Source organism: Pseudorca crassidens, chromosome 4 (genome assembly GCF_039906515.1).
Source record: "Pseudorca crassidens isolate mPseCra1 chromosome 4, mPseCra1.hap1, whole genome shotgun sequence".
Lineage (NCBI taxonomy): Eukaryota > Metazoa > Chordata > Mammalia > Artiodactyla > Delphinidae > Pseudorca > Pseudorca crassidens.
The window spans coordinates 14,084,328-14,103,811 of record NC_090299.1 but is presented as its reverse complement, the minus strand read 5'-3'; the positions used below and the strand labels follow the sequence as shown (position 1 = coordinate 14,103,811).

At 35.3% G+C, this 19,484-nt stretch overlaps 1 protein-coding gene and 1 non-coding gene across 4 annotated transcripts in view; both read left to right on the top strand.

Moving 5' to 3' along the window:
• Positions 1 to 19,225, top strand: part of ABHD18 (abhydrolase domain containing 18) — a 34,967-nt gene extending 15,742 nt beyond the window's left edge. For 2 of the 3 annotated variants that reach the window (XM_067735111.1, XM_067735110.1), the window contains 9 exons: positions 31 to 109; positions 466 to 552; positions 2,102 to 2,127; positions 5,768 to 5,906; positions 8,030 to 8,119; positions 8,792 to 8,893; positions 12,915 to 13,293; positions 13,750 to 13,912; positions 16,833 to 19,225. In XM_067735111.1, the coding sequence (XP_067591212.1) occupies positions 31 to 109; positions 466 to 552; positions 2,102 to 2,127; positions 5,768 to 5,906; positions 8,030 to 8,119; positions 8,792 to 8,893; positions 12,915 to 13,293; positions 13,750 to 13,912; positions 16,833 to 16,884 (1,117 nt within the window). In that variant the 3' untranslated portion in view covers positions 16,885 to 19,225. The remainder of the gene's footprint in view (positions 1 to 30; positions 110 to 465; positions 553 to 2,101; positions 2,128 to 5,767; positions 5,907 to 8,029; positions 8,120 to 8,791; positions 8,894 to 12,914; positions 13,294 to 13,749; positions 13,913 to 16,832) is intronic. The other variant, XM_067735109.1, reaches the window with a different exon arrangement.
• Positions 5,970 to 6,106, top strand: LOC137224156 (small nucleolar RNA SNORA42/SNORA80 family). The gene has a single exon (XR_010943257.1). It is a non-coding gene; the product is annotated as a small nucleolar RNA SNORA42/SNORA80 family (small nucleolar RNA).
• Positions 19,226 to 19,484: the final 259 nt, after the last annotated feature.

The following is a 19,484-nucleotide window of genomic DNA, read 5'->3' as shown; positions in this document are numbered from 1 at the left end:
AGTTTCACTGATGTGTTTTATTTTAAATAGGTTCCAATTTATTGTGCCTAAAGAATGGAACAGCAAATATAGACCCGTATGCATTCATCTTGCTGGAACAGGAGATCATGTAAGACTTTATTATAACATCTTAATCCCTAACTTGTTAAGCTACTCTCCTTAACAGATGTGGTTATTATATTTTTTAATTTAATTTTAATTTTATATTAGACTACAGTTGATTTACAATATTGTGTTAGTTTCAGGTGTACAGCAAAGTGATTCAGTTATACTTGTACATATATCCATTCTTTTGTAGATTCTTTTCCCATATAGGTTATTACAGAATATTGAGTAGAGTTCCTGATGCTATACAGCAGGTCCTTGTTGTTTACCTATTTTATATATAGTAGTGTGTATATGTTAATCCCACACTCCTAATTTATTTATTATATTCTTTAAGTACATCATCTTTTCTTTCCTCAGCATTACTGGAGACGACGAACACTAATGGCTCGTCCTATGATTAAAGAAGCCCGAATGGCTTCTTTGCTGTTAGAAAACCCTTATTATATCCTTTTGTGATACCTAGAAATCTTTTCTCTTATTTATTTATTTATAGATTTAGTCATCAAAAGGAATGATAGTAACCAGCTTTTCTAAACCAGTTAAATTTAGTCAGTTCAGAAAATGCTTAAGAATTAAGGAGCAAGAATGAAAAGAAGTGAAAAATTGTTTCATGCCTTTTTAAAAGGCAATTTAAGGATTTTGCTTCTGTTGTATAATGAAGATAAACCGCTCTTCTGTTTCTTTTGAGATTTATACTGGATTTTAATATTAATAAGTCAAGTGTTTGACTTATTAAGGAAACCCTCATGTTTTAAATACATTTACATTTAAGTATCAGTTGAGGTTTAGAACAGTTCTTAACTTAATTTTCAAGATTATGTCAGACTATCCCCAGAAGAAGAAATGAAACTGATGCGCAGATATAAAGAAATGTTCAGCGTTGCTGGTAATAAGAGAAATGTAAAGTTAAAAGAGCAGTTACAAAAGATTTAAAAAATAAAACACAGTAGTCATAAGGCTATTGTGAAATGGGCACTCTTATTACTGATGACTGTGAAAAGCAGTTCAACCCTTTGGGAAAGCATTTTTACTATATGCATCAGAAACCTTTAAAAATCTCACATCCCTTGACATTTTGATTCTGGGAAGTTTATTCTAAGGATAAAATATTAAGAAAAGAGAAAATGATAGAAAAGAGGAAAGATATTTAATAGCTTATAACTTATAATAGTAAAACATTAGAAATAGCTTAAATGTCTAACAGTAGAAAAATGGTTAAGTAAATTGTGGTTCATAGCATTGGAATGTTGTACAGTTGGTTGTGTTATGTTTATTACTTTACTACCTGTATGACCTTGAACCTGTTAGTTAACCTTTTAGTACCTCAACTTTTCCTTGGTAAATGGGAATAATCTCTTAGGTTATTCAGAGTATTAGAATAGTTAATACTGGTAAATAATAAGGATGCAGTAAATTTTAACAGTTAGTTATTATTTAAAAAGTTTACAGTAATGAATGAAAAGTATTTATAATGCAAAAAGAGAATATAAAACTCTATGGTATGGCATAGGTATGCAAAAAACCTAAAATAGAAAATCCATTATTTTCTATTTAGAAACTGTGCCTAAGGGAAAATTTTGGAAAGAAATACAAAAAAATATTAATATGGTTGTCTGTAGATAAAATAGTTTTTCTTCTAACATGATTTTCTGAATTTTCTAGATTTTTTTATAAGTGAAAAAAGAGACCAATAAACTTCATTTTAATATTAAGTTGGGGATTACACAACCCTGCTGAATTACTAAAATATTGAATTGTACACTTTAGATGGGTGAATTGTATGGTATGTGATTATGTCTCAATGAAGCTTTTTAAAAAAAGAAAAATAATTAAGTTGAAAAACCTGAGAACTCCTTAACAGCCTATTTGGAAAATAGTTATTTCAGCATTAAATTGTCTTCAAGTTTAACTATTTTGCTTAAGTTAATGTGTTTTGAGACACAGAGTGTGTTTAATTATTTAAAAACTTTCTCTTTGACCCACATTCTTAAATGGCTGCAGGAAACCCAAGGACCAAATGTAAGTATGTGTTATCTTCATTTTCCAGTCTTTATACTGAATTTTCAGCCATCTTAAAATTTTTGATAGCCTAACCATTTTTTCTGAAAAACAGAATTCTGGGCCCCTTGCATTCTTGTGGTACCTGGATCTTTGCATATAATTATTCTACATGGTTGTATAATAAATAACCATTGACAAAATGAATTTTTGTACATTTTGGCAAGGTTTCATATAGGAGCTAATTATGTATGTCTTTATATGAATTAAATTTAAAAAAATAGATTATAGGGACTTCCCTGGCAGTTCAGTGGTTAAGACTTTGCCTTCCAATGCAGGGGGTGTGGGTTCGATCCCTGGTCAAGGAGCTAAGATCCCACATGCCTCGCAGCCAAAAAAAACCAAAACAAAACATAAAACAGAAGCAATATTGTAACAAATTCAATAAAGACTTAAAAAAATAGATTGTAACTTGGTCACTTTAGTAATAAAATCATATTTTTTATAATTATATAAGAATAGTTCCGGATTCTAAAAATATATATTTAAGTGCTTCTTATAAAGAAATGTACTTATGTAAAATCAGTTTCTAAAACAGAAAGTTTCAATTGAATTGGTGTGTATTTAAATTAATCAAAACATGTATTATAAAAATTTTCTAACATTATATTCATAAATTACGTATTTTGTGAAAATAAGCAACATTTAAGATTTTGGTAATACATGAGCCTAGTATTATTTGAATTCTTTTACATTGCTATTTATTTTATTTTTTGTTGTTGTTGCCTTGTTCCTTTTTTTAAGATTTTAATTTTATTTGAGTATAATTATTTACAACGTTGTTTTAGTTTCTGCTGTACAGCAAAGTGAGTCAGTTATACAAATACATCTATTCACTATTTTTTAGATTCTCTTCTCACATAGGTTATCACAGAATATTGAGTAGAGTTTGCTGTGCTATACAGTAAGTCCTTGTTGGTTATCTATCTTTTTTTCTTAATTTAAATTTATTTATTTTTTTATTTTTGGCTGCGTTGGGTCTTCGTTGCTGCACACGGGCTTCCTCTAGTTGTGGCAAGAGGGGGCTGCTCTTCGTTGCAGTACAAGGGCTTCTCATTGCGGTGGCTTCTCTTGTTGCGGAGCACGGGCTCTAGGCTCGCGGGCTCTAGAGTGCAGGCTCAGTAGTTGTGGCACATGGGCCTAGTTGCTCCGTGGCATGTGGGATCTTCCCAGACCAGGGCTCAAACCCGTGTCCCCTGCATTGGCAGGTGGATTCTTAACCTCTACACCACCAGGGAAGCCCTGGCAGGCTGATTTTTAACCACTGCACCATCAGGGAAGTCCCGGTTATCTATCTTATATATAATAGTATGTGTATGTTCATCCCAAGCTCCTGATTTATCCCTCCCCCGCCACATTTCCCCTTTGGTAACTGTAAGTGTGTTTTTGATATCTGTAAGTCTGTTTCTGTTTTGTAAATAAGTTTATTTGTATCTTTTTTAAAATTAGATTCCACATATGATTGATATCATATGCTATTTGTCTTTCTCAGTATGACTTACTTCACTTAGTATGATAATCTTGAGGTCCATCCATGTTGCTGCAAATGGCATTATTTCATTTTTATGGCTGAGTAATATTCCATTGTATAGATAGATAGATAGATAGATATACCACATCTTCTTTATCCACTCCTCTGTTGATGGACATTTAGGTTGCTTCCATGTCTTAGCTATTGTAAATAGTGCTGCAATGAACATTGGGGTGCATGTATCCTTTCAGATTATGGTTTTCTCTGGATATGCCCAGGAGTGGGATTGCTGGATCATATGGTAGTTCTATTTTAAGTTTTTTAAGGAAGCTCCATACTGTTCTCCATAGAGGTTGTACCAATTTACATTCCCACCAACAGTGTAGGTGGGTTCCCTTTTCTCCACACCCTCTCCAGCATTTATTGTTCGTAGACTTTTTGCTGATGGCCATTCTGACTGGTGCGAGGTGATACCTCACTGCAGGTTTGATTTGCATTTTTCTAATTATTAGTGTTGTTGAGCATCTTATCATGTGCTTTTTGGCCATCTGTATGTCTTCTTTGGAGGAATGGCTATTTAGATCTTTTGACCATTTTTTGATTGGGTTGTTTGTTTTTTTTTGACACAGAGCTGTAAGAGCTGTTTGTGTATTCTGGAGATTAATCCCTTGTCGGTTGCTTTGTTTGCAAATATTATCTCTCATTCCGTGGGTTGTCTTTTTGTTTTGTTTATGGTTTCCTTTGCTGTGGAAAAGCTTTTGAGTTTAATTAGGTCCCATTTGTTTATTTTTGTTTTTATTTCCATTACTCTAGGAGGTGATAGAAAAAGATATTGCTGTGATTTATGTCAGAATGTTCTGCCTATGTTTTCCTCCAAGAGTTTTATAGTACCTGGTCTTACATTTAGGTCTTTAATCCATTTTGAGTTTATTTTTGTGTATGGTGTTAGAGAATGTTCTAATTTCATTCTTTTACATGTAGCTGTCCAGTTTTTCCAGCACCACTTATTGAAGAGACTGTCTTTTCTCCATTGTATATTCTTGCCTCCCTTGTCATAGATTAAATGACCATAGGTGCATGAGTTTATTTCTGGGCTTTCTATCCTATTCCATTGATCTATATTTCTGTTTTTGTGCCAGTACCATACTGTTTTGATTACTGTAGCTTTGTAGTATAGCTACAGTATACTACAGGAATCAGCTGGAGTCTGCTTCCTCCAGCTCCATTTTTCTTTCTCAAGATTGCTTTAGCTATTCGGGGTCTTTTGTGTTTCCATATAAGTTAAAAAAAAATTTGCTCTAGTTCTGTGAAAAATGCCTAGAATTAGGTGAATTATTTTACACTGCTTTAAAAAAAATGTGCTTTATGTTCTATTGTAATTATTTTTTTCTTAGAAGGGACAACTATAAATTTGTTTTTCCTTATATCAATCGTGGTAATTTAATGAAAAATTGACAGTATAGAAATATTTTCTCATACATATTTTAACAGTTTTAAGTTATATCAAGTAAATAAGACATTCTTTTCTGGACTTCAAAATAGTTTGGTAGTTGAAACTCAATGAAAATTATATGTTGTAGAGCAGATACAGCTTTTTTTTTTTTTAATTTATTTTTGGCTGCGTTGGGTCTTCCTTGATGTGCGCAGGCTTTCTCTAGTTGCAGCAAGCGGGGGCTACTCTTCGTTGTGGTGTGTGGGCTTCTCATTGCGGTGGCTTCTCTTGTTGTGGAGCACAGGCTCTAGGCACGCAGGCTTCAGTAGTTGTGGCTCACGGGCTCTAGAGCGCAGGCTCAGTAGTTGTGGCGCACGGGCTTAGTTGCTCCGCAGCATGTGGGATCTTCCTGGACCAGGGCTCGAACCCATGTCCCCTGCATTGGCAGGCAGATTCTTAACCACTGTACCACCAGAGAAGTCCCTAGATACAGCTTTTTTAAAAAATAAGTTTTAGGTGATTAATATGCAGAACAATGTTAGCAGCATTCCAATTCCATCCATTTATTCCATTGTTTTACTTAGCTATCTGGTCCTTTAAAGGAAAAACATGTATTCTGGCTGCCTGTTTTCAATTTGCATGTATTATCATGTAAATACATAAAATAAATAATTTTCTCTTTTGTTTTGTGAGGCTAGAAGGTCCAGCTTAAAAAACGTGTCTGATCTTTTTGTGATGGGAGGAGCTCTTGTTTTAGAATCTGCAGCTCTCTTGCACTGGCTAGAGAGGGAGGGTTATGGACCTCTAGGAATGACCGGAATATCCATGGGAGGACACGTAAGCATTTTCATTTTAACTGATATTTAATTGTGGTTATGTTTATAAAATCTAGGGAATCAAGCAAGGTAATGGATTTATGACACATCCTCCTCTGTGGGAGTCTCATAGTGTACGCATGCCAGAGAAAATTGCAGCCTTGAACGATTGCCCAGTCTCCTTGCCTGTGGGCTGTGAGCACTGAAAGGGGTTGTATAGTGTGGGAGGTGGGGGGAAGATCTAGGGAATCTATTTATTTAAAAATTCACTTTAGGTATAGAATTAATTTTAGTTTTGGTGAAAGCAGAAACAGATTCTAAATTTTCATTCCAATTATGAAGTAACGATATTTTTTGTATGATTCATGTAGACACTGATTATACTACTTACTCCACAGCTATATCTCAGGTGTTAGATTTAATATTTTATTAAAAGTTGATTATAAACTTAACTTCAAGTGTCAACTATAAATGCCTTATTTTGCTGTTAAATTGGTGAAGATAGCTAATTTGGAAAACACTTTTCCTTTATCTCTTCTCTCCATCAACCTGTTTTACCTTTGCTTTCTAGAGTGTACTAAAACGGCCTCCTAATTGGTTTCTCTGTCTAGTCTTTTCACTCCTTAACCTTATTCTTAAGGCTTTTTCTCCACACTGTTAACTAGAGTGGTCTTCCTAAATCTGATCTCTGCTCTCTCCTGCTTAAAACCTTCCACAGGTTTTGCTATTGAACTGGGCACTAGCAATGCCAGGTGCTGGCACCCATCTAGTGCCCCCTCATTCCCTTTCACCTGGCCGAATAAGAGCTTGTCCTTTCGCTTCCAGAGTAGAGCTTACTTCCTGTGAGAAACTCTTCCGGATTCCCAGCCTTATCCTAGACTATACTTAGTTTCTCAATAACACGTACTTATTTCATTATACTGTGATTACTTGTCTAGCAGTCTGTTTTCTCTATAAAGCAATTGATTCAGTGAGGGCCAGGAACATGCTCTGGTTCATTTTCTGGACATATTAGTCATACAGTACATTAAAATATATATATATATTGTGTAAGTCATTTGAATTATAAAATTAAGTGTAAAACCTTACTCAAATTCAAAACAACTACCAAAGAGTGAAACTGATAAAATTAGCTTCAAAAACTCAAATTCAAAACAACTAAAGACAGTGAAACTGAAGAGTGGGAAAGGATTTCTTTTCCTAACTAGTAGTGTTTCCATTGTTATGACCCAGGTCGGGGTGTTATAACAGTCAGCTGGACTACTACATATAAACTGGTTTCCCTACCTCAAATCTCACCCTTTCTAATCAATGTTATAAAATACTATTTAGCTTCATTGAATCACTTGACAATAACACTCCTTTGCTCAGGTCTCTTTATTAATTCCCCATTATCTACAGAACAAAGCGACCTCTAATCTGATCCTGATCGATCTTTCTAGCCCTACCTATCTCCCCTACCCCATTGGTCACATGTGCCCTACTGACCAGCGTAACTGAAATATATTGGCTGTTTCCCTACCAGACCCTGTGTTTCTCACCATCTTGCCTTTGATTATGCTGTCTCCTTTATATGGAAGACCACACCCCCATCTTTCATTTCACCTAAAAGACAACCATTTCATGAAGCCTTCTCTGATTCCTCTAGCCAAAAATAACATTTCCCTTCTCTAAACATACTACATCATTTTATATCAGTTTATATCATTTATAATCTGCTTTGTAGTTCACCAAATTCTTGACATCTTTCAGTCAACCTCGAAAGCCTGAGATTTTATGGTTGAGATTTTGCTCTTTCTGAGCAGGTCACTTACATAATGAGTGTGCTTAGCCTACTGCCCAGCATCTACATCCTAGCATGTTTGCTCTATATTTATCAGTAGAAAGTAGCTTTCTGTGATGGGTCTTAAGGTACTTAAAATTTCCTAATACATTTTATTGCTTTTTTAGAGGGCAGTTATATGTCATTGTTGAGTTTTATGGTTTGGGGAATTTGGAGAGTTTGCTAGACATTCTAATGAGTGTTTAAGAGACTTTGTGTTCATGTCTTATCTCATCAGCTACTATACAAAGTACTTCTTAATATTAAATATTTTTCATTTTGGTGAATGTAAACTTTAAACTGAATCTGTTATCATGTTACAGATGGCTTCCTTAGCAGTATCCAGCTGGCCTAAGCCCATGCCACTGATTCCATGTCTGTCTTGGTCCACAGCATCTGGGGTCTTCACTACGGTAATTTAATTGCAATTAATGTTTAGATAATTATATATAATTAACGGTAATTGTTTGCAGGGTTCCAAAATCACCCCCAGGCTTGGTGATTCACTGGAAGGAATCGCAGGACTCAGTATATAGCCGTACTCACAACTAAAACTTACTGCAGCAAAATGATACACTACAAAATCAATCAAGGGAAAAGGCACACAAGGCAAAGTCCAGAGGAAACCAGGCATAACCTTCCAGTGGAGTCTCTCATGTTGTGTTTAATTCCCTCAGCAATGAGTTATGACAATATGTGCAAAGTGTTGTCCATCAGTGAAGCTCATTTGAACCTAGGAGTCCAGGGTTTATATCAGGGGTCAGTCGCTTAGGCACCCTCTGCCTAGCATGTACTACATTCCAGAAGGAAATCAGGTGTTCAGTAGAAACTACATTGTTTGTATAAGCCGTTTAGGCACAGTGACCCACTTTATCATGTTGGAAGTTTTATATCAGGGTAAAGAACTGTTTACTGTCAAGTTACCAGACTCTAGGCAAGGGCCAACCTCACAAGCAGGCTTGTTTAAAGATAGGAGATCTCAAGTCTGCTTTGTTAATTTTTTTCTGCACAGTAATAATAATAAAAACTATTGGACAACGTGCTTTATACGTGTGATTTGATCTTAATTTAGTTTGTTATTTCAGGGCGTGCTAAGTAAATCGATTAATTGGAGGGAGCTAGAAAAGCAGTATTATACACAGACAGTTTATGAAGAAGAAATTATTCACATGCTTGAATATTGTGGAGTAAGTATTTTTAACTTCTGCAGAACATTGTGGGGGAAATGTTGATCATGTTTAATGATTCAGATTTTTTAAAAGAATTGCAGTTTTGTTTTGTTTTTTTAACATATATAACTTTTTTGTGTGTGACCGCTCCACGTGACTTGTGAGATTTTAGTTCCCCAGCCAGGGATTGAACCCAGCCCTCAGCAATGAGAGCACGGAGTCCTAACCACTGGACTGCCAGGGAATTCCCTGAATTGCAGATTTTTAAAAAGAAGTAATATTTTTTACTTAATAAAATTCTTCATTTAAAAATAAAATATAGAAAATCATGCAAAGCAAGTGCATAGCTTACTACATTTATTAAATGGCTAACACATTTGAATAGAACTTGACCACCCAGCTCAGAACTTAGCACCCAACCCACAAACCACTTTCATGTGTCCTAATCAGAAGACCTTTCTCCTCCTACTATTTAGTTATCATTATCCTGATTTTTATAGTGATTACTTCCTTCTGTCAAATATGCATCCCTGGACACTTCAGTTCTTTTATTTTATGGGTCTTTTAAGTGTCTTTTAATCTATAAGTTCCCTTTCATCCTTTTCTTTTCCTTATAATTTATCTATTGAAGAACTTGGGCTATTTACCTGTAGAGTTTCTCACAGTCTAGATTTTTGTTTGCATTCTCATGGTACACGTTAGCATATTCCTCCATGCTCTCTGTTGCCTGCAAATTGGCAACTAGGTCTAGAGGCTTGATTAAACTCAGTTTATCATTCTTTAGTAAGAGTATAGGAAGCAGATAATGTCTGGCTGCTCATTTTGTGGTGTAAGCAGCCGTTGATGCTTAATGTCTGTGTCTATTATATTGAGTGTTGCAAAATGCTGATACTCTAATTCTATCCTCTTTTTTCATTTATTAATTGGAATACTTTGATTTTAAAAAAAGCCACTTCCCTTATCAATTATTTGGTTACCTCATAGTTCATTACATATACCTTAATTTACCAATTATCAGGGAAATGAGTTGGTTCTCTATTATTCTCCTAAGGTGACCAATTCTTTTCAGAAATGTTTTTTTCTTTTCATGAATTTTAAAATTTTGCACATTCAGTTTAAAAGTTACAGAGAACCTCAAGAAACCTCAGGGAAAAAGACTCTTTCTACTATCAACGAGGACTTTTTATTTGTAATTCCATCAAAATAAAACTCACTTTTGTAGGGGACTTCTCTGGCAGTCCAGCGGTTAGGACCCTGCACGCCCACTGCAGGCGCACGGGTTTGACCCCTGGTCTGGAAGAAGATCCAGCCTGCAGTGCAGCTTGGTCGGGGAAGGGGGAGAGGGAGGCGGCGGTGGGGGGGGAGGGGAGGGGGGAAGGGAGGCGGGGGAGGGGGAGGGGGAAGGGGGAGGGGAGGGGGAAGGGGGAGGGGGAGGGGGAAGGGGGGGAGGGGGGCTCACTCTTGTAAAATAGGTCTATTTTGCGGAGCCTCAAAGGGCAGTTAATTACTTGCCTAAGAACTTTATTACAAAATAGCTCTCCCTGTTAGCTAGTTCCTGTGTCCCACTATACATATAATCAGAAAGATACTTATATTTGAGAGCTTATGAGAAAACCTAACATGCATTTTTTTAAGGGAGGTTCATAAATTTTGGCTGTCTGAAATGACAGTGTATTCTTCTCCAGCCCTTTCTCTCTGTGACTCCTGGTGATTGTATACAAGAGTCCTTTTGTCTTAGTTAGAACTAGTTCACAGTTATGAATATTCAAGAAATATCAAGCCAGCTTCCTTTTTTTAATTTTAAAAACTGTGTTTTCCCAATCAAAAGAAATTAAATTTGTTGATGTACTGCTCTGAATAATTCTAGGATGCTTTGATCTTCCATTTCCTGATGTTACTAAACCTCCTTTCCTTCCTTTTTATATTTCTGTGATCTGGATAGCTTTAGTGATTTGTTCTGCTAACCACGTTGTTGTGGTTTGTTTGTTTTCCCTTGCCTTCAACCCATTTTTCATTCTTTTATTTTTTAAATAGGTTGTATGGTCATATAGTTCAAGTATCAAAAAAGCATAAAAAGAAATATAGTAAAACGATTCCTGCCCTTGTTCCCAGTTTGCCTAGGTCCTATCTCTATCAACAAATAACCCACTATATTATTTAGTATTTCAAGGAATTTTTCAAACTGAAAGAAATCTCAACTTTTCTCTCTTCCCTTTTCTTATGGACAATACACAAATGTTTCCTTTTTCTTTTTCACTGCTGCATAACAACCTATTATATGGAGGGATGTACCATGATTTATTAACCAGTATCCTGTTGATGGGCATTTATGTTGCTTCTCATCCTTCACTATTAACCAACAGTTCTGCAATAAGTAACATTGTACATACATCAGTTCACAAGTGCAAATTCCTAGAAATGTTGTTGCTGAGTAGAAGGGTATAAGCAGTTGTAATCTTAGATTTTGTCTAATTCTAGTTGTGTGAATTTACACTACCAGTAGGAACATGTGTGTCTGTTTCCCCATAAGTTCACAAATTCAGTGTGTTATCAGACTTACATGGTTTTTTGGTCAGCCAGACAGGGAAATTTGGTATAGTTTTTATTTAATTTATTTAAGTAGGGACTTCCCTGGCGGTGCTGTCCAGTAGTTAGGACTCCACGCTTCTACTGCAAGGGGCATGGGTTCAATCCCTGGTCATGGAACTAAGATCCTGCATCCCTCAGCAAAAAAAAATTTACTTAAGGATAAGTGAAATTGAACATGTTTATAAGTTTTTTGTTTTTAATTAATTAATTTATTTATTTATGGCTGCATTGGGTCTTCGTTGCTGTGCGCGGGCTTTCTCTAGTTGCGGCGAGTGGGGGCTACTCTTTGCTGTGGTGCACGGACGGGCTTCTCATTGCAGTGGCTTCTCTTTTGGGGAGCTTGGGCTCTAGGTGCACGGGCTTCAGTAGTTGTAGCACACGGGCTCAGTAGTTGTGGCTCTTAGTCTCTAGAGCGCAGGCTCAGTAGTTGTGGTTGCGCACGGGCTTAGTTGCTCTGCGGCATGTGGAGTCCTCCCGGATCAGGGCTCGAACCCGTATCCCCTGCATTGGCAGGTGGATTCTTAACCACTGCACCACCAGGGATGTCCAACCTTGATAATTTTTAATTTTTCTTAGTTCAGCCTGAGAAAGGGATTTGGGGTGGCTGGTGTATTACTGCCAGGATGCACTCATAAGAATTTTAGAAGTTCTAAGGTTAAAGCAAATCATGGATTTCAAAATTTTGGCAATAAAAAATATGACACAGGCGGGAATTCCCTGGAGGTCCAGTGGTTAGGACTCCGTGCTTCCACTGCTGGGGACCCAGGTTCAATCCCTGGTCAGGGAATTGAGATCCTGCAAGCCGCAAGGTGCAGCCAAAACAAAACAAAACGCATGTCACAGGCTAAATGATAGTCTTTACTATTTAGTAAGAAACATTCAGCAATAAAGTATCATTTATCTTCATTCTCAGTTAAATTTTGACATCTCTTTTCTCTTTTTGTTTTTATTATGGTAAAATATACACAATATAAAATTTACCATTTTAACCATTTTTAAGTGTACAGTTCAGTAGTATTAAGTACATTTACATTGTTGTGCAACCATCACCACCATCCATCTCCAGAACTTTTTCATCTTCCTAAACTGAAACTCTGTACCCATTAAACAAAACTCTATTCACCCCTCTTCCCATCCCCTGGCAACTACCATTCTACTTTCTATCTGAATGAATTTGAGTACTCTAGGTACCGCATAAAAATGGAATCATACAATATTGTCCTTTTGTGTCTGGCTTATTCATTTTGCATAATGTCTTCAAAGTTCATCCATGTTGTAGCATGTGTCAGAATTTCATTCCCTTTTAAGACTGAATAATAATCTATTGTATGTATATACTACATTTTGTTTATCCATTGATGGACGTTTGTGTTTTCTCTGTTTTAACAAGGTTGTTAAATAAAATCCTATTTTATATTAAATGACATTTTCTTTTCTTTCATATAATCAGACAGATTCTTTCAAAATGGGACAAGAATTCCTGAAACACTTCCCTAGCAGTGCAGACAAGCTAACTAACCTTAACCTGGTTTCTAGAACTTTAAATTTAGATATGGCGGACAAAGTTGTGTCCCAAAAAGCTGCTGAGTGCCATAAATCTAGTAAAACATCTATCAGTGCCACATCAGAAGGACTCTTGTTGCAAGATACCTCTAGGATGGGGTGCTTCAATCAAACACTTTCAACCAACAAAAGTAGTTATACGCGCTGTAATCCTCAATCATACCACCTACTCAGTAAAGAACAAAGAAGAAACACTCTTCAGAAAGAACCTTTAATATTTATGAAAGGAGTTATGGATGAATGTACTCATGTAGCAAATTTCTCAGGTATTAATTTTTATATGAAATTGAGAATATTTGCTGATGATATGTGATAATCATGCTGATGATATGTAAAATATGTGAAATATTTTTAAGGATGCTTTACAAGATAATTTCATATTTTCAAGAATATATTTATTGTTGGCTCCACATTGTTTTTTCTAAGATAAGTTGGTTATGTAAATGTATCATATTTAAATTTTATCCATGAAAATCTAAGACCATTTTATTAGTTCTTTAAAAACATTGGGTTTTGTATCTTCTTTAGAATATTCATCTCAATTTTGTATTAGATAATAATAATCAGAAGTTTAATAATCAAAAGTTTTAGTTCGGCAAATGTTTTACTTACTGCATTGTATGGTGTATTTTATTTTCCAATATGATTACTAGTATTTATATAAAATTCTTAGGGCTTCTTAAAAGTATATATGTTGCATCTTAAAAAAATCCTGTACCTAGTTCCAGTTGACCCAAGCCTCATCATAGTGGTTCAAGCCAAAGAAGATGCCTATATTCCACGAACAGGAGTTCGAAGTCTACAAGAAATTTGGCCTGGTTGTGAAATCCGATATCTAGAAGGGGGTCATATTAGTGCTTATCTTTTTAAACAAGGACTCTTCAGGTAAGATGATTGGTCTAACAGGTGTCTATTTATTTGTTGTTTGTTTTGGGGACTTTTTTGGCTCAACAAATATAAAGATTGGGTATTTTTATTATACATTTTAGCCCTATCATTTCCTTCCTGCCTCTCTCAATTCTCACACTGTGATACTCTTTCCTATCTTGTCTTTTTATTTTCTTTTCCTTCTAGAGAACTAGGAAATAGCATGTGATAGGCATGCTTTGTTGTGTGGTTTTACCCTCTTCAGATATTAATAGCCAGGTGTTTTAGGGTGTAGGGAGGAACATTAGCGTTTGCAAAACTCGCTTTAGCTCATCATGAACTTTTCACTCCACTCTGATGTTCTTCTCTCAGAATGACCTGAGTATCTGTGGAATAATGTAGCAATGTTTTTCAGTAGCAGGTGAATATTGAACCCTAAAAGAGAAGTGAAATACTGGTTTTATTGTTAATAACCTTGTACAACTCTGGTATTTGATAAAATTTATAAAGACTTTTTGCTATTATTCTAGTTTTTTGATAATGCTGTTTTATTTCTACTTCTATTCAGATTTGATTGTTAACAGGTATCATTGGAATATTTATCATTAATGGTTAAATTAGTTCACATAAAGTGCTTAGACCAGTGCCCTGTGCAGTGTTCCAAAACTGCCAGCTGGATAGTGGTATAATAGAAGAATGCATGTGCTGTATGTTTGACATGTTTTAGTTCTTTTTAACCTAAGGAATAATTCTTTGTATGTTGTTGCTTATGTAGTTCAGTTTATAGATATCACCTTTTTGAGGTACAGTCTAATTCTCCAAGTCTGTAATGTCCTCAAGAATATAGTAACCCTTTCTTTTTATAGTATGATCTTTTAAAAAATACTCATGTATCAAGCATTTGAGTCCCTGTTAGTTGGTGAGTGAGCAGACTACTTATCCAGTACTCAAGTGACCCTCTGGCACAGCAAAACTAAGACAAAAACAAACGAAAATTGTGAGTACTTAGTGTTGCTAGGGTTGCTCAAGAGTCTAAAGTTCTGTTATACATGTGAATGCAGGGAACGCACATGCTTGTTTTAGTAAATCGTTGTCAAATTTCTTTTACTCTTTTATGTATCTACGTGGGAGTGTGGCTGAGAGGCATTAGGAAGAATAGAAGTCAGCAGTAAAAACTCATAAGTGCTAATCTGAAGGCTTCATTTGAGAAAAAGATAAATGTTAGCTATCAACATGTGCTAGGTACTAGAGCAATTGCTTCATATGTTATTTTTAATATCACCTTTACACAGAAACACAGGAAACAAAAAAGATTAAATAACATGCTCTGGTGGAGTAACTGCTAAGCCATTTGGCTTCTCCTACTTCCCACTAGTCACTTCAAAACCTAACAAAATTTAGGGCTTCCCTGGTGGCGCAATGGTTGAGAGTCTGCCTGCCGATGCAGGGGACACGGGTTCATGCCCCAGTCCGGGAAGATCCCACGTGCTACAGAGCGGCTGGGCCTGTGAGCCATGGCCGCTGAGCCTGCGTGTCCGGAGCCTGTGCTCCGCAACGGGAGAGGCCACAACAGTGAGAGGCCCGCGTACCGCAAAAAAAAAAAAAAAATGACATCGGAGTAGTAGAATTTTACAAATTCAGGCTTTTCATTCCCCAGATTTAAAAATAAAACAAGCCAATCCTTTATGTGCTCTAATAATTTGGGTTAAGTTATTTAGAACTGATTGATAATACAAATGAATAAGAGACTATTCAAATGATTTAAAATGCATATGTATATCTTTACTAACGCTCCTCATACCATGTACAGAAGCCCAGACTGCAACCTTAGACCTCATTTTATAGATTTTTGAGCCAAATACACACAAACATTATACAAAGCTTTGTCTTTCCAACAAATTGGAAATCACAGTCTGTAGCAGGTGCCAATTTTAAAGTTAATCTTAATATCTTTTTAAGGATGTGGGGAAATGCTTAGTCAAACAAGTATAACACAGGATTAATATGATCTCAGTTATCATTTAAACTGGGTGAAAATGCAGACATAAGCATTTTTAAAAAAAAGCTTGTAGGAAAAGATTAAATGTAGATATCTTAGAGTGATGGGATTATGACTTTTTTCCCTTTTTCTGAATTTTCTACAATGAAAATGTATTTGACAATAGGAAAAAAAAATAAGCCTTAAAAATAATATCTTGTGAACCTGGGCCAGATCAGTTTGACTCTTCCTTTCCAATTAAAATACTACAATACCTAGTGGAGTTAATGTAGGAAACTAAGGCTTTTTTTTTTTTTTTTTTTTGCGGTACGCGGGCCTCTCACTGTTGTGGCCTCTTCCATTGTGAAGCACAGGCTCTGGACGCGCAGGCTCAGCGGCCATAGCTCACGGGCCCAGCCGCTCCGCGGCATGTGGGATCCTCCCGGACCGGGGCACGAACCCGTGTTCCCTGCATCGGCAGGCGGACTCTCAACCATTGCGCCACCAGGGAAGCCCCGGAAACTAAGGCTTTTAATTTCAGTTGCTATATCATAATCTATGCAGTAGATTGAATATTACATTTGAAAAGTTCTATAGCCAGTTAATTTTCAACAAGTAACAGAATAAAAAGAAACTAGTTCCTTTTCATTTTATCATTTCATATTTTATACAAAAATGTATACATATATAAATTTAAAGGCACAAAAAAGTGCTTCATGGGAAAAGTTGGCATTTATGAACCATCGGTTGGAAGTACATTTGAAGTTTTCCAGTGCTGGTGAAGTTACATGGATCCAAACACTCAGCCTCACGTACCTGCCTCTTCCACAGCTATTGATATTTGGAGAGGAGGTCAGCTTGCAAGACACAGGTTATTTGCAAATAACTTATAGTAAAAACACTGTCTGTCCCCCTTTTTTTGCGAATTACTTGTAGTTTTTCTTTCATATTTAATTTTAGGCGCGCCATCTATGATGCATTTGAACGCTTCCTCCGTAAATACGCTAACTAATGGGATCACGTATGTAACCAGTGCAGCCATCATGTTTCTTATGGAAGGAGTTTGATCCTTTGATGATGTGAAGAACAAGCAGACAGCACTATATATCTAATTGCTGTCAATTTAGTCTGGAATTCAGTGTTACAGATCAGTCAACTATAATCTTTAAATACATTTGAATAATTGTAAACCAATATTTGGATGAAATAATGCTGAACTATTTTGTACTATTTGTGGGAATCCCATAAAATCAATATCTAGTCTGTTGTTACTATTTATGTAAACTTTATATTTTAAATTATGAATAATTTATTAATTTAAAACAAATTTATTCATAGAAACCCTATTGGTTTTTAAAGAACTGCTAAGTCAAACTTAGTTTGTAATATGTCACCCTATATTGTATATATGACCTTACATGACATTTCTATTATTGATTTGATTCGAGAAACATGTTTATTTCTTTTACGGATCCACAGTGAATTTATAATCTTATTTTCAACTTTAATTTTCTGCCATGGATACTTATCATGTGTAAAATCAGTTTTAACTTTGAATACTAAAAAATCCTTTTTGCTTTCTACTTAAGTACTTTTAATAATTAAATTGAATGTGAGAATGCAGATAAGATGCATAAGACTTGGCTAAACTTTAAAACTTCGCCAAATATTAGGTTAGAAAAAAATGCCAAACATTTTTCCCCTACTTGAAAAGATTCAATTCATGAACACTGAAATAATGAAAGACCTATTGCGTTAATTAATAACTGTTTCTTAACATTTTCTTGTATACATACTCTGAATTTGCTAAACATCTAACTTTAGGCCAAGTACTTAACAGCTTTGGTTTTTTAATTTCAGAAATTAATGGCCACATATGAAATTGATCTGTCCGTATAAACTTTATTTTATGGAAAAGATATAATAACTAGTACTTTTTAAAAATATTATATGGCTACACTTGGTGCTTTCTTTTTATTTTATTTTACTTTTAAACTTTTTTGGCTGCACCGCACGGCCTTTGGGATCTTAGTTCCCCAACTAGGGATTGAACCCGGGCCCTCAGCGAGAGTGCAGAGTCCTAACCACTGGACCGCCAGGGAATTCCTGGTGCTTTCTTTTTATGTTAAACTTCTCAAGCCAAGAACTAAAATGTTTTTAAAAGTAGAAAATATTGGGGGTTTAGAAAAAATATATTTGAGTTTTATTTTTTTGAAATATGTGTTGTCTGTGGGTTATTTTAAAATATGTATTCCTAGTCTAGTAAGGATATTTGAATTATAAGATGCCTTTGTAGCTTTTTAAAGGAGATTTTATTTGGCCCTCTAATGCCTCCATCACCTTAATTTTTAAAAACTATTTTTAAATGATTAATGTGAAGTCACTGATGGCATACAGTGTTGTAAATTCTGTAAATCTACTTTGACATAAACAAACATAGTTACAGCCATTTGAGCTATAGCAATTTTACATGTTCAGATTAGAACCTTTACTTTTCACTAGAAGTATGAAATCTACTAAAGTTCTCCAACAAAATACCCTTTAAAGATAAAGTAAACCCTGTTGTTAACTGAATTACAAGTATTTTCTTATGTATTTAGTGAGGTGATTGCTTTCTGAGCAATGGCTTTAGTGAAACCAGTACTTTATTTTTCACATAAATATTTCCTACTAAGCAATAATGTACTATGGTATGTAACTTTCTATTGGTAAAAGAATGAAATTTCATTTCAGTTTAATTAATTCTTAGGCATAACTAATTTCTCCCAAATAAATGTGAAAGAGGTGTTTTTAAAATTTCTTCTCTTATCCAGATGTTCTAAGAATATATGCACACAACTACCTAAAGAAGTGCTGTCTGCCATTTTGAAGACTGGGTACATAAATTGCTAGAAATTCATTTAGCCCAGAGTTGCAAACTGGCAATCAGTACAGGACAGCTTGTCCCACAGTTGTTTTATTCAGTGTGCATAATACCTCCAGCAAAATTTTTGAATTCGAGAAGTCTTTAGACTGGGTATGCATTCCCCAGTTTGCCATAATCCACCAGACTCCAAGCTCTTGTATTAGACTACTTCACTACTTTGTGTTTCCCACTTAGCCCTGAAGACATCTGAGCCTGACACCCCGACTTAGATCTGTGGTTAAAAAACATTTCTGAATTTCATGATTTGATAATGTTGTAAGTACTATTAAATCATTTTAGCATATGCATTTTAGATTGTTTCTTATGAATGTAAATTTTAAGGTGGTGCTTTCTTTTATAAAGATTATTGAATTATTGACTCTGTAACTGAAATTTTAAAAATAATTTCCAAATATTTTTTACTTCAAATAAAAGTCTTAAAAATTAATTACTTGTTATGTTCAAGACGTATTATTCTAAACGCAGAAAACCCATGTCACATTTGATTAATATAGCCAAACTTGAACTAAGTGTATGTTCCTTCTTAGTAATATTATGACCCAAACAGCGTAAGGCAAATATAAGCAAAGGAGTCTCTAGCAAAACAGTATTCAGTATCTACAACAAGAGCCAAATTTCCCCCCAAAATGTGTGATGTCAGGGAAACCAGCATTCTGACAGACCAATCTAAATGTTGTGTTACTCAC